The following is a 14,353-nucleotide window of genomic DNA, read 5'->3' as shown; positions in this document are numbered from 1 at the left end:
TGATAATTCGGGAGAATTATTTAAAGTAATAGCACGCGCAGTTCAAAACTATAATAATCTATTTAAGATAATCGCTGTAAATACCGCATCTCAAGCCGTGCGTTTATAATTAATTGTAAGCTTTGCTTGCAGCGCACACTTTTGTCTTTGAATCTTTGTATTACACATGGACACATTTTTCTCCAAATAACATTTTCTTTTACTTTACGGTTCTGTCCAATTCAGCAATTATTTGTATCAGTCTTGTTTCATAAAATTATAACACGAAGAAGGTTTAAAAAATGCAAATGCGTTGAAATTAAATAACAATTAATAAATCTATACCTTGAAATTAAAAAATAATAATTAATGAGTATATAAAAATTAATATAAATAAATAAAATAAGGCTGTTTAATTTATTGCAAATTTCGTCGAGATTGTAAAGCCACGATATGAAATTACGTACCTGCAGCGTTCGGAGATCGAGCTCCGCGATCGATTTGAGGAGCTTGAGGCCGCGGCTGGCCAGAGTTCGTATGGCGGGTGTGAAGGTCTGATTGGGGGTGGGCGAGGCACCCTTCTGATTCTGCGGCGTGTACGCGACCGCCGCGTAAAGAGCGCCGATCGCGTTCGACGCCTCGGTCGTCGACAAAGTCGACAGCAAGTGCGACTCGTTGCTCGTTTGCTCGACGCCACTGCCGCCGCCGCCGCCGCCGCCGCCGCCCTCGCCGTGCACGCTGACAGTATCTTGATCGACGGACCTCCTCAGATGGCTGCAGATACGCGCGAGAAGATCGTAAGATGATACCAGCAACGGCGACTCATGCTCCTGATCCAGAAAGAAATCCGTCTCGATCAGGGCTCGGCTGTGGCGTGACACGCGATCCACTAAGCCGCCGGCTACCAGATATCTGAAGCACAAAAGAATCGAGACACGTATTATAATAATACTCTCGCGGATCGACGAAACCGCGCTTCTTTTTTTCCTCGACATTCTCGATACCCTTGGAGTCATGCGGCCAAGGAGAATTCCCATGCTCGAGAAGTTCTTTGAAATTTAATCATTTCTACGTTATACATTTGACTTGAAAGTCATTATCTAATTCTTTGACTATAACGGCTGAGCTGGACGCGAAGCTATACGCACAGCTCTGCTGCAAAACGCAACTGAATGATATTAGTAGTGCAATCGATGTAAAAATATGATTTTAAAAAATATTACGAATAACAATGAGTTCATACTAACTCGAAAGTAGTAATTCATACTTGATAATCTTGCGTCAAGAGAAAATTATTTTGTTCAAAAATATTTCGTCATTGCACTATCAAGAAATGACAATATTTCTTAACTTTAGCTAATTATAAGTTGTAAAATTTTTGATCTGACTACTAAATTCTTAACGATCTCGTATAATAAAATGCTGTAGAACATTTTTTAAATAAAGTAAATACAGATCAAGACAATTTAAAAACATTTTTACCTGGCAGTGATGAAACATCAAGATATAAAAGAGAGCCACTGCAGTGTTTCGTTTTCAAAGATCGTTTTAGCAGAAAGTCATAGCAGTAGCGCGTGGTAGCCAAAGGGTTAAGAAAACTCGAATCAATTCGCTCATGAAATTCCAGTTACATGTAACGTTATTAGTATTTACGAAATATTCCTCTTTTAAATTGAAAATTTCTAATATATAAAGGTTGATCCTCGCTGTTTCAATCCAGGACAGTGGAAGTACGCTGTAAGGGTCGAAGGATTTTAAAAAGCATTGTCGCAGCGGTGTAGAACAATATACGAACGCGTCTTATTGATACGCGAAAGTACCGGGACACCTGTTCTAAACGGAGAAACGAACGATTCAATATTCAATCGGGCCGTCGACCCCCGGGCCGACGCAGGATCTCACTTCGGTACTTTGGCAATCGGCGCTCGTCGATCACCGAGCGATCATACGGCAGCGAAGTGTGCATATGGGCGTCAGTGGGGGGAGATGAAACCGGATAAAAAAAACAATGTATTGCTTACAGGACAGCATGTGCGACGGCGTAACACGAGAGGATTATAACATCAGTGCGTAATTCCGAAAGAAAGAGAGAGGCGAAAGAGGGTGAAGGAGCGGTCAGGACGCGAGAAGAGCGAAGGGGACTGAGGGGGGGTTTGCGAATGAGCGACGCACGCGATGCTCATTCTATCGGGTTGTTGTATGTATACGTTTTTCTTTCTCCCGTAGGCAGCATCCCCTTCCGCGGCCGCGCAAGCCCGAGGGGGTGCGTGCCTGTCAGCGCGTATTATCGCCGCCCCCTTCGACCCTCCTCGGTGGAAACACGCACACAAACTCCGGGGCCCCGCGCGTCAATGAGTATTGGAATATATAATACACGGTGAAAAAGAGAGAGAGAGAGAGAGAGAGAGAGAGAGAGAGAGAGAGGGAGAGAGGGTACGCCGCCCTTCGATGCCGCGTCCGTGGAAGGCCAACTGTCGCGTCTAATCATAACTAACTGCGAGCTAATCCCGCCGCACTAGCTTCGCCGATTGTAGCGCAAAAAGGGTTGGCGATATCGCGCCGTATTTTTCGAAATGTTATATCTCGTGTGTCGATCGCATCGCCGATATTCCCGTCCCGAAAGCGACGCTGTAAAGAATGCGAAATTCCAGAAGATGAATTTTTTAACAATCCGCTCGTGTCGCCGACACGAGACGGAACACGGGATCCGGTTTGCCGAGTCGCGTCGCCATCCGTGGAGACGACGATCTTTTTTTTTCTCTCTCTCTTCTTCTTGTCCTGCACTCGTTCCCCCAATAAGCGCGGCGGACGCTCACGAGAGAGCCCGTTAAGCCTGGCGGAGCCAGAGATACGACAATGGGCGAACACGAGTCACCGCGACGCCGAACGGTGTGCGACGGGGTTCCGAGTAAATTCGCTAATAAAATGCAGCGAAATGATCGCGCCGCGCGGATCAGAATCGCGTCGGCCAGCTATACGTGCTCGCGCGATTACACGCCGAGAGCCCCTCCGCGCCCTTTAATCCGCAACAACACGGACGACAGTTGGGGACGACGAGGGGTACGCAACCGCCGTTGCGTCTTCGAATGCAATAATTCCTGCCGAGTGGCTCTCCTTCCTCCCCAAATGGTTCACCGCGTCCCGCTCTTCCGTTTCGCTCTACCGGTAGCCCGGGATTACATCCGTGAAAGTCACCGCGCCGGATCGCTTAATCCTTTAACCCGTAGTAGGGATAAATTCCGATCCGGGTGATGCTATTCACTCGCGGCCCGAAACATTGAATCATACTTTCATAATCATGTAATCGCGATGGGGTATGCGCTGGCCGAGAGAGGGTGTCCCGAAATCAGTCCTACAACCACAGTCCGGTCAATTTGGTGATGGCTCTTCCTCGACGTCGAGAGGGGGAAGGATCATTATTTTCCAAATTTTAACGTTAAATACTCTCGTAATTAAGTCTCGAACTGTGACTTCGTCACACGCTCCGTTTGAAATTAATTAAAAGAACAAATTTTTGTTACACGGGAAAAAAGAAATATCAAAAATCAAGACTTATATACTCATAAGATATATAATCTTATAAGAATTTCAACTTTTTATTTCAACTTTCTTGATTGAACTATAATGAAACTTCGTTTAACAATATAAAATGTAAATGAATTTATTCAAGCAAGTTTTCTTCGCAATATAATCATTGATTATAGATTGTTGCGTATACCTATACGAGTATATAAGTTTTGATTTGACATTTCTATGTTTTCTGTGTATTTACTCGCCAAAATTTCAAGCCGATGCTTCGAACAGGCTCTGAGTATTACACTGTCAAATTCGTTAATTTGTGTAAAATTATATACATAAATTTAAGTCATTTTTAACCATTCCTACAGGTCGTCACTGCTCCTACTCAATATGTCTTCAATTTACCAAAAACAATGTTAATTTAATTAAACCGACGGAGTTAAAATAATAATTTTTTGTGCTAAAATAATAAATTTCGGCACACATGGTAGTTAACGATAACAAAACGTTTTTTAACTCGAGGCATTGGTTTAAATTTCATCCTTTAATATTTAACAGCGTATTATGTTAGAAACGGACTGCCTCGTTAATATCTCTGGTCGACCTCTGCGATAATGCAAAGCGGGTTATATATCTTCTCAAGAACGGAGTGCGAGATTAGATTTTGCTATTAGTTTTCAATTAGCGATTCGGTCAGGCGAAAGGCGATTGAACTCTGTTTTTCGAATATGTATGTCCCTCAATCTGTCATTCAGTCCACCGCACGCGTACCGAGGGTACCGAAGCGATTCGCGCCAACCAGGAAGATCCCGTGTCCCGATCTTCACGCACGTCCGCGCACGGGGGGGTGCGTCACCCCGCGCCGGCCCGAGATTGCGATCTATCATTGAATGTTTGCGGGGGGGAAGTCTCGAGGCAAATATATCGAATTTATTTATTATCCTCTCGTCCCGCCCCCTGCACGCATCCGCGGCGGAGGACGAGGAGAGAGAGGGGAGGCAGAGAATGGGTGGCGAGCGGCTGGCCGTATATACTGCTACCCCGGAGGCCGCCATTAGCTAACCATATGATTATTTCATAGCGAGCTCGCGAGGGTGCATATCTTTGCGCTTCCAACCCGCACCCCCGACCCACGGAACCGGCGGTGGCTTACGCGATTTGCGCGCTGCACCGCGCGAGTGCACTTACGGGCGGGAAAAAGGTTCTCCACGGGGGTAGGGCTTACCCCCTAAAGAGGAAGGTAATCGAACGGATGGCCCGTAATTTGTATGTCGTGCCCGGATTACCAGAGAGCGCGGAAATACGCGTCTATCCCGGTTTTACGCTGTCGCGCGTAACTCGACTTTTTGGAGAACAATCGCAAGCGTATCTTTCGTACTCGCAATACGTGCACGAATGCAAGATAGAGGTGGCTCTGTGGTCGTATAGCCGCAATTTCGAAAAGGTACAATTGTATCTTTTTTTTTTTGCGGGTTCATCAAGAAATACATATTCTCGGCGATATGGAGAATATTTGTTCACCAAAGTGCTACATGTATTTAGAGTAATATCGGTATACGCGCGATGCGTATATGGGTGATAAAAAATACGTGACTTCGACAAACGAGGCGGAATAAAAATAAGCGGAAACAATTTTTCTGTTAATCCATACGAATAACGTATCTAGCTGAAAATCGCCGCAACAAATTTTTCGTGAACACGCGTGAGTCAGCCGAGTAACACTCCGGAATTAATGCTGTAAATCAATCAAAAATGTAATTCCCGACGTACGTATATATAGCTGAAAGCACGAATATTATGTAGCATGCCGGGGGAAAGGATAAATCTATAAAGAATATAATGAATAGTTGCGCTATTCATTATACAACTGAATTAATAAAAACAATACAGTAGAACACTGATTAATTATATAAATTCATATATGTATACTATATGTTCTCTAAAGTGCTACATGTTTATTATATGATATATGTATAATATATATAAAATTTCGGAATATTTAAAACAATTGTTGGTTTGAAATAATGGCTATACACTCCGTTTCAACGTACCTCTGTACTTGAAAATTGCTCGTCGAAGGAATGACGTTCATAGTAAGAATAACAGAATTCCAGGTCCAGCCCAGCTCGTGGAAATATTCCTCTTCGGCGCCCCGGACAAACGCGCCTGGCAGAAGTGCCATTTCGCTATTTCGACAATAGGGTGTGTTTGCGCAACGAAATGGCAAAAGTGTGTAAATGACAGTCGCGTATCATTGAGTCGGAAAAAAAGGGGTGGCGCGGGGTGCGGCGGCGTCGGCCACTCGGTCGCCAATATTGCTCGGTATTTCGATTCTCCATTATCGATCGTACGCATCAAAATAGATATACACTCTTTCTAATTTTACGTTGAAAAAAAAAGGCTCGAACGAGGCGGCGCGATTGAAAAATGTGTGTACATATAAAAATTGTCAACGACACTTTTCCTACAATAACAACGGCAAAGTTATACATCCAGGGGGATAAATGAATTAAATCACACGTTTTTTCAATCATATAAAATAAGATGCTATAGCATCGAGAGGACACAATTATTCTACCGTCTCTATCTCGAACTATTAAAACTTGAAGCGCCATCGTGCGCGCGCGCTGAACTTGGACGAGTTTGTATTAAATGCCAATAAGGGAACGCCGGCACGCGAAATAAAGCCTAAAACAAGGTCAAATGGGTGGTCTTCGTCGAATTGGTAATGTATTATAATCCTGAGCTCTGACATCCAGCAACTCAGGATATTGCTACTCCGAATTCGTTGATGCGTAATGCATTCGCGCTGGGATTTCGGATAGCGCGGGGGATGAAGCGCGCTATACGGTACTCCGTACGTACGGCCGGGGTCTGTAGGGGCGAGCGTAGGGTGAAGAGTGCTAGCTCTATGCGATTTGGCCGAGCATAGCGACGGTGTCGAGCGTACTGTAAATTCGCTCAAACGATGCGCGAATAAGCGCGAATAAAAGTAAATATGAGAATTTTTAGGGAATTTCTCCACATTTCAACGTGGCTAAACCGACGATTGTACAAAATACTTGAAAATAATTCCGAAATTATAAAAATCAAACAGCTAAATCGAAACTAAAACGAGAAGTTTAGATAAAACAGCGCGATATAATAAAGACGCAATAAGAAAAACAGAATTGAGATAAATAAATAATTGTCGAATTATTGTAACGAAACGTTACAAGCATCATTATCATTATATTGCATGTTGTAAAGACATCACTGTACCGCATTGAGTTTCGAGAGCATAATATTTTTTTTTCTCTTTTTTTTTCGGTAACGATATAATGTTGACATTTCTATTTGATTCTTGAAAAAAACTTTATATGACTGTTTGAAATTGCTAAAAATGTCGCGCCAACATCCGTTATTAGCGGCAGCGCAAAATCCGCGCATCGGTTTCCTGTAAACCTGAATTTTTTAATAACCGATCGCAGCCCTGTTGACTGGAGACCATTTACCGATATTCAATATGTTATGAACATGCCGGCGAAATGTATTCGCGCTGCGCTTCGGCGAAGTACCCCGTTTGCGCGTATTTATACGTGGAGTAGCATTTCTAAAAATAATTTATGTTTACCTACAGAAATTCAATATTGCCGAGGAGAAGATACGTACGCCGCGAGTACAAAATGGCAGCCCGCGGTCGCATCTAGTATGTATTTACATAAAAACACGCTTTTATACAAGAAGGTGTATATATCGGCTGTACCAAGTAAGAGACGAGGTAAAAGCAAAAATATTTCTAAAATAAACAGGGCGTGCTCAATTAATTTAGTTATCGATCTGCTTGCGCGAAACCTTCAGGAATTTCTTGAACGAAGAACTATTAACGGTTAAACAATTAACGTAACTTATTAATACGTATATATAATTGTCTTTATCAATATAAAAAAAATTATACAATAAATCGTTTCCGGCAATTATATATATAACGAAAATCAAGATACGATAAATATCTAACGCGGTAATAAATAATAATAAATGATCAAATTTCCTGTTTTTGTGCTGTTTTTGCGAACATCGCGCATGCAAACGTTGTGTTTTTTAAATACTTTTTTACTGATGTATATTATTTTTCAGAGGATACTTCCCATGCGCGGATATATTGACAGCAGAAGCTCCTAGAGAGTCGTTACTCTTGCGAGGGTACGATGTATCTCGCCATGTCAGAGTCAACACCGGATTTCTTCTGGCGCCGTTTAAAGCTAGCCCTATGCCCGGGTGAGTACGCGGAGAATAATAGACAACGTTGAAGCTCGCCACTTAGCAGAATGGGAACAAGAACAGCCGCTCTGCCTATTTCTACTTGCGCCCCCCTATCCCGGCCTGATCAAATACTCGGCTCCAATCCCGCGGTTCCCATTACTATTGCCGCTCTTGTCATCGCTGTCGTTGACAGCACTATTATTGTTGAAGATCCCTCCTCTCGCCACGGGATCGTAAAAACTGGAAGTTCGCAAGTTTAAACATTGACAAAATTAGGGGACTGCCCCCCCCTTTTCTGACAAATATAAAAATTATTTTCAGACATTTAGTTGTACATCATCTTACAGAAATTATGACTTATTCCGATCAGGTAACAAATTTTCTGAACTTTCTGATTATTCTGTCACGTCACTATCAGTGAGCAACGTATTAGCATTTAACGCTGTCCGAAGAGCAGATTAAGGGATGCGCGCTTTGGGAACGAGTCATGAGCGGAAGGCTTCGGAAATGAATCACTGACCAACACCCGGCATTGCCAGCTGATGCTTCAAGTGCATCTGCTGTCTATCCGACGCTGAATCGCCAAACTAGTATTTACCTTAAATTTATGACGCGACGCGATCCAAAACAGTTAGCTCTCAAACGTGATGATGATCGTCTCAGCGAAATATGAAATGGGTCAAACGTCAACGTGAATTTCTTAACGCAAGTTCAAGTTTGCGATGATAAACAGAAAGTGTGCCGAAATTAGCGAAATAAAATTGCAAATTTTTGCAGTTAAGTAGTACAATTTTGAAATAATAACAGGATATGGCTATAAATGGCGCGCGCCGATTTAGCATTTAGATAAATATACCAAATGTGCGAAAATTATAAAATAAAACCATTTATTTCTGTAGAGTAAGAGCAGTATAGGCGCAATTTTTTGAAATAATAACAGGATGTAGTTATAAATGGCGCGTCTATTCTAGCAGGATTTGGGAAACTAAATTTGCACCTATATACGTTTTTCAAAACGCGCGGCTCAAATCTGATCCCATTTGAAAAAAGGGGCGCGGTTAATGATCGCCGGTAAAATCCGTAGGGGATATTATTCTCTTTGTATAGAAACATTCGCGTTGTAGAAAAAGCGCGCGCTTCAATTTTTGTCGTTAAAATTGTACACTCGTGCGCGCTTTTAAAATAAAACGGCGCGTGCATTATGCAATCGAACCGATAATTAATAATAATTGGAAAGTGAGAAGGACTTATCGTTTTGCGCGCGCGTAACGTTTACAAGATAAAATACAATATGTCATCATAATTAATTCGGCCGGCGCGCATTGTCGGTAATAATTCAAAATCATTATTTATGCGCGCAAACGATACCACCTGCCATTCGCGAATTCGATGCAATATTTAGCTGGCTATTTGCATGTCTGGATTCCAACATGAAAAGAAGTTAATTAAATACGAGCTGCGATTGCTGCGTTAAACGCGTGTACATTTGCGAAAGAACAGTTCCATTATTATCTGCAAAATTATCGTTAGATTCATTCGAGAAGAGCGAGTGATTTCTTGCTTCAGTGATGCGAAAAAATTTCAAATTGAATATAATACGTATTAGAAAAGCTTTTCTAACCACAACTTCTTCGGCCGTGTTTGAAAACGATTTTTCATCAACGAAAGTGAACGAGATTACGCCTTTCCTTATAGGTTCCATTTGCGCAAGCTTCAAACCAGAATTTCACGTAGAATGAAGTTTAATTAAAGTTAACGAAGCGTAAGAAGCCCATACGTATATCTGCAGAGACTATAATTCCTGGTGAAAAAAAAACCCGTCTCTCCTTCAATCATTCAATTCGGAAAAAGAAGTCTCCGTGTTCGCGCGTTTACGGACACTCCACTCCTCTCCACTTCTCATCCTCGAATCTCCAATACGATTTCAAAGTTTGTACATACGTGTAATTTTTCAACACCCTGTGTACGAGCACGCTAAACCGATTCGCGGTGTATCGACCAATCCCGCGAGCAACACGTAGAAAAAAAGGAACGCAACGAAAATACGAAGAATAGCAAACGACTGGGCGTGTTGCGCGTAGGTCGCCGATAGCTCGGCAGAGAGAAAGAGAGAAAGAAAGAGAGAGAAAGAGAAAGAGAGAGGGTCGGAGAGATGAGTCGAGTCCGTACGAAGGAGGGTTGGGAGGATACGAGGGGGGGTATATACCGGCCGAGGGTGAATTTGGACGAGGAGAAACAGAGAGGGAGCGCGGAGGAGGGAACGAGACGGAGGGGAGGAGAGCAGTCCATTAGCAGATTACGTACCCAGCCCGCCTCGCTCATTCACCCCCGCGATGTTTTTTCTTCTTCTCCCCCTTTCTTCCGCGACCGCCGATGATCTTGCCGGTCTGAACGCCGAGCCCACCCTCGCGCTTTCAGACTCGCCCAAAAGCCGCCCTCGCTGACGACGAACGTGGCAGGTGCCCGCGACGGCCGCGACTCCCGGCACCCGTTTGGACCGCCGCCAAAACGTTATCGGTTTTTGGTCGGCGACGCGTCGATTTCATCGATTTAGAGCTCGAGCCATACCTTTCTGCGCGACCCCCTTGTCTCTCGAAAAGATTCGCGGATATATCCGGCGATCGCGAGTTCGAGAACATCCGTGCGTTACGTTTCTCCTCCACGACTTTACCCACTCGTGGGCGGATTCTTCGGATGATGGAGTCGGTTATAACGATACGCATTACGACCTCCGCGTAAAGCTGTTAAAGAGAAAAGGGAAACGTAATATAACGTGGATCGTGCGTCTTATTGGAGTACTTACGGGAGTACCCCGTCTAAAATACGTACAGAAGTCCATTACGCGAAATCCTGCCGCGCATCGACGTTTGCTGATGTTTTCTTGCCGCGATCGCGCGTTAGGGTCGCGCGCCGAATCTATTTGCATGAAATCGATAAGGCGGAGAGCGAGGAGGGGCCAGCGGGGTGAGAAAGAAGTCCGAAAATATGCCCATGGGGAAATGTCGGTGTGGTGTGCGAGATTCGCTCGCGAGTATCCAGGCAGGTCTTTGGCGGGTACGAAAAAAAGAGAGAGAGAGAGAGAGAGTGGAGGGGGAGAAGATGCTCTTTAGGACGGTGAAACTAAATTATCAGATCAAACAGCAGCGCCGTTATATTAATAAAATAGATTTCGCTCGCCGCTCTTCAAAGGGGAAGAGACCGGCGCGCCGTCGTTTCGCGTCTAACCTCGTTTCGCGCAACTCCCGATTTAATCAGGTTGCACGACTAAAACGTAGCCTTTTCATTTTCGTAATAAACCTTATACCTACCTCCTACCCATCTACCTACCTCGCGCGAGCGAAGAGGCAGGCAGGAGAAAAAGTCGCCCGTGAACCTTATTACGTTAAGTAAATGCGCGAGCCGCCGTTCGCCTAGGCTACGCATTAATTAATGCGTCAGTTTGATATTGCCCGTTGCCTGACGATTACGTCGTCGCAAATCTTTTTTACGATAGTTACGCGACCAATCGTTTGCCTACAGAGCGAGAAAGACAGAGAGATTAGAAAGTTAGAGGCAGGAGGAGCGAAGGAAGGAGATAGGGAGGCTTAAGGGAGAGTTTCGTATTATCGCTGCAAATAGTGCAAATTGACTTGTGAGAATACCGATTAATTTTTTTTTCTTCCGGAAAACCCGTGACGATTGATAATTTTCAATTTTATTTCGCCTCAAGATTTTTTTCTTTTTACTAAGAGCTTTTAATATCGCAAATCGACCTCTCATAAATATTAAAGAGCAGAGATGCTCCTAGATATCTTCGCGTGTACTGCCATCCAAAATCCGCATTAACCTTTGCAAGAAATTAATATACTTTTTCAACGAGCTTTTTGATGTCTATTAAAAGTATAACGAATAGAATTTGTTGACCCAGAGGATTATTTCGAAAGATAACAATACACAATAAGTGGTTTAAAAACTTTAAAAACTTTAGGAACTTTTTAGCAACACAAATATACCAGGAGAAATCGTTTCGCTGTTCTTCTAATTTTGTAACCGAAATTTTCTCGACACCTCCGCCTTTACACTTCCGAGCATTACGCGACAATTCTCCCGTCTCTGCGTTATCTTTCAATACGTGATAGGCTTAAAAAGCACCCCGTCTGACAGCGAAAGCGCGTCATTTCTACGCGCGATTAAGACGTAGTCCTTTAATTCTTTATAACAATAGACGGGGGACACGGGAAGCCGCGGGCGGGCTAAGGAAAATTTAGGCCCGTGGACGTCGACAAGCTGATCGAAAGCCCATTTAATCCCCGCGCCGCGAAGAGAAACAAAAAGCGAGATCGCACCGAGTTCCTCCTACATCCGTTTCAATTAACCAGTGCAAACTGTGATTTATCTCGGGCGCACGCAGGGAAGATGGGCACTTTAAGAAGCATAACGATTTTCAAATTGGCATACTTCCATTATACTTCTACGATTCTTTCGGATCGTGCATGTCGTCATAGCTGCTCGCACACAATGTCAATCAAACTCAATGTCAACGTTGTTACTGAGCGTTTGAAACATCGAACTGTTTTCTTATTTGACCTGCGTATGCAAAATTTTCATGATAATTTTCTAATCTTTACAAATTCTGGCGATCTATATATTTAAAAGTTAGCACATTATTGTATCAAACTATGTATCAAAATATGTAACGTTCAAAAATTTAAGAATTAAAAATACAGTTTATAAGCGGTTCGAGTTTAGCAAGCGTTGCACTTTTTTTAGACTTTTAATTAACGCATTGTAAGAATACAAAGAACGATCAAATATCTTCTGGTTCAACATTTCATCAAAATCGTGCGGGCAAAAGCAAAACCAAGGGGATTTGGTTAAACGCTCCGGACAGCGTTTATTCGCGAACATAAGCGAATCGCTCGCTTGATTCCGTCCCGATTGAAAGACAGCATAGACCTCAACGCGCGACAGGTTCCTTCTTCTGGCGACCCGTCGACCGTCGAGATTATCAGTAAGAGTGTTTGCGTACTCGATTCTTTTTACGGTGCTTCCTCTCTAGCAATTATGTTGACGGTAACGAGTCGCCGCTCAGGTCCCGACCGTCGACCGCAAGTTTCGAGAGTCTTCGGTAAGAGAGACCGAGACTCGCCTTTCTTTCCGATTGATTGACTTTGCGGCCATACGTCTGACCTTTCGTCCGTAATAGCTCCTAATATGTTCCTCGCATATAAACGTTTATGGTTTAAATAAACCTTTATACATGTATTTTTAATATATGTACTTAAAAATATATACATATATTTTTTTCATGTATATTAAATTAGAGCATTACATAAACAAACTAATAATATCCCAGCGTGAAAATTCTTCTCTTTATCAGATATACCTTTCGAAAATTAGAAGTATCGATGTAAATATGACTAATTAAAAGTATGTCCGACATGCCTTATTTGCATTTATATACGCGTCATGTTCGCGTACATGTATGCGGCGCGAGAAACAACAGCGGGATGCGATTCTCTCACGGCTCACGTACCTACTTCAACGACAAAAAGCTCATTTATCTTTGGCGTTGTTGGCATTAAAGAGAAAAAGAGAGATACGAGGGAAATGATCTCTGGAAGAGCCGCCACTACCGGCGCCTAGCCTCTCTGCTCAGAGATCGCGGAGAGATATGCGGGCTAACGGATAAAAGTTGATATAGGCAAACACACGCGTTTTTTTATCTGCTTATCTTCGTACGGCGCATCTGTTACTTTATGAAGCCTTTCGTACACCATCGAAAAGTTTAAGAGATATCTGACTCGTACATCATCGATAAAACCTAATGATAATTATATACACTATGTTACAATATCAGAGGGTATCAAATCGACAGAGCGAAACACATTTCTTCAGTTTTTCGGCTTATTAAGAATCCGCGAAGAGAATCCACCACCCACCCTGAGTAAAAAAAAGTATCTCATCTTTTCTTTACAGTCTTTACACTATTAATATCAATTAACACATTGACTGTGTATAATTCGATAACTTTGTCTCTCGTATTCTTATATCAGCATGTTATTTAAATATACCGTCCAATTACGTTCATTCTGCATCAAAACTCGCAATACAATTTTCATTTCCCCCTTTCAAAAAATCGAATCGACGGAATAGCTGGCGTTATAGGTCGCCAACTATGAGTTAACTCATTCGACAGCCGACGTGTTATAAAAAGTTATGCAAAAAAATATAACGCTCACCAAGCTTGAACTACTGATAGAAGAAAGTTACAAAGATCGTATCGTTCTTGGCCGTTTTCGCACAAACAGATGTGGCATTCATATGCATTCTGCAATTCATTATATCGCAACTTATTAACGCGCCAACATTTACAATGCCACCGAATCATTATTTGATATCATCTAGCATGAATGGACATCAAACAGGCAATTATCGAATACGCGAGTGATCGTCGTTCATCATTCCTTCCGCTTGCTGGCAAAATTGCTCGTCTTTCTCCAAGCCGCGGGAGTGGGAGTGGAGCAACGGTAACGTGTGGATCACACCGTACATCGCCGTGCCTGTGGAAGGAAAAATCGGTCTCGGCGCGGCAAAAAAGATCGCGCATTATTTTTCAAGGAAAGAGCGACGG

At 43.0% G+C, this 14,353-nt stretch overlaps 2 protein-coding genes across 7 annotated transcripts in view; one reads left to right on the top strand and one right to left on the bottom strand.

Moving 5' to 3' along the window:
* The window catches only part of Ssp3 (short spindle 3), a 41,637-nt gene that overhangs the window by 9,852 nt on the left and 17,432 nt on the right, over positions 1-14,353 (bottom strand). For all 5 annotated transcript variants that reach the window (XM_077416121.1, XM_077415875.1, XM_077416040.1 and 2 more), the window contains one exon: positions 447-891. In XM_077416121.1, coding sequence (XP_077272247.1) covers positions 447-891 — 445 coding nt within the window. The remainder of the gene's footprint in view (positions 1-446; positions 892-14,353) is intronic.
* The window catches only part of LOC143903741 (uncharacterized), a 137,074-nt gene that overhangs the window by 113,025 nt on the left and 9,696 nt on the right, over positions 1-14,353 (top strand). Inside the window, exons 3-4 of one of the 2 annotated variants that reach the window (XM_077417650.1) lie at positions 7,118-7,258; positions 7,615-7,755. In XM_077417650.1, coding sequence (XP_077273776.1) covers positions 7,118-7,258; positions 7,615-7,659 — 186 coding nt within the window. In that variant the 3' untranslated portion in view covers positions 7,660-7,755. The remainder of the gene's footprint in view (positions 1-7,117; positions 7,259-7,614; positions 7,756-14,353) is intronic. The other variant, XR_013258803.1, reaches the window with a different exon arrangement.

This window comes from Temnothorax americanus, unplaced genomic scaffold (assembly GCF_048541705.1).
Source record: "Temnothorax americanus isolate GAGA-0224 unplaced genomic scaffold, ASM4854170v1 Scaffold1, whole genome shotgun sequence".
Taxonomy (NCBI): Eukaryota; Metazoa; Arthropoda; class Insecta; order Hymenoptera; family Formicidae; genus Temnothorax; species Temnothorax americanus.
The sequence above is the reverse complement of the archived record's forward strand: the minus strand, read 5'-3'. Positions and strand labels throughout refer to the sequence as shown.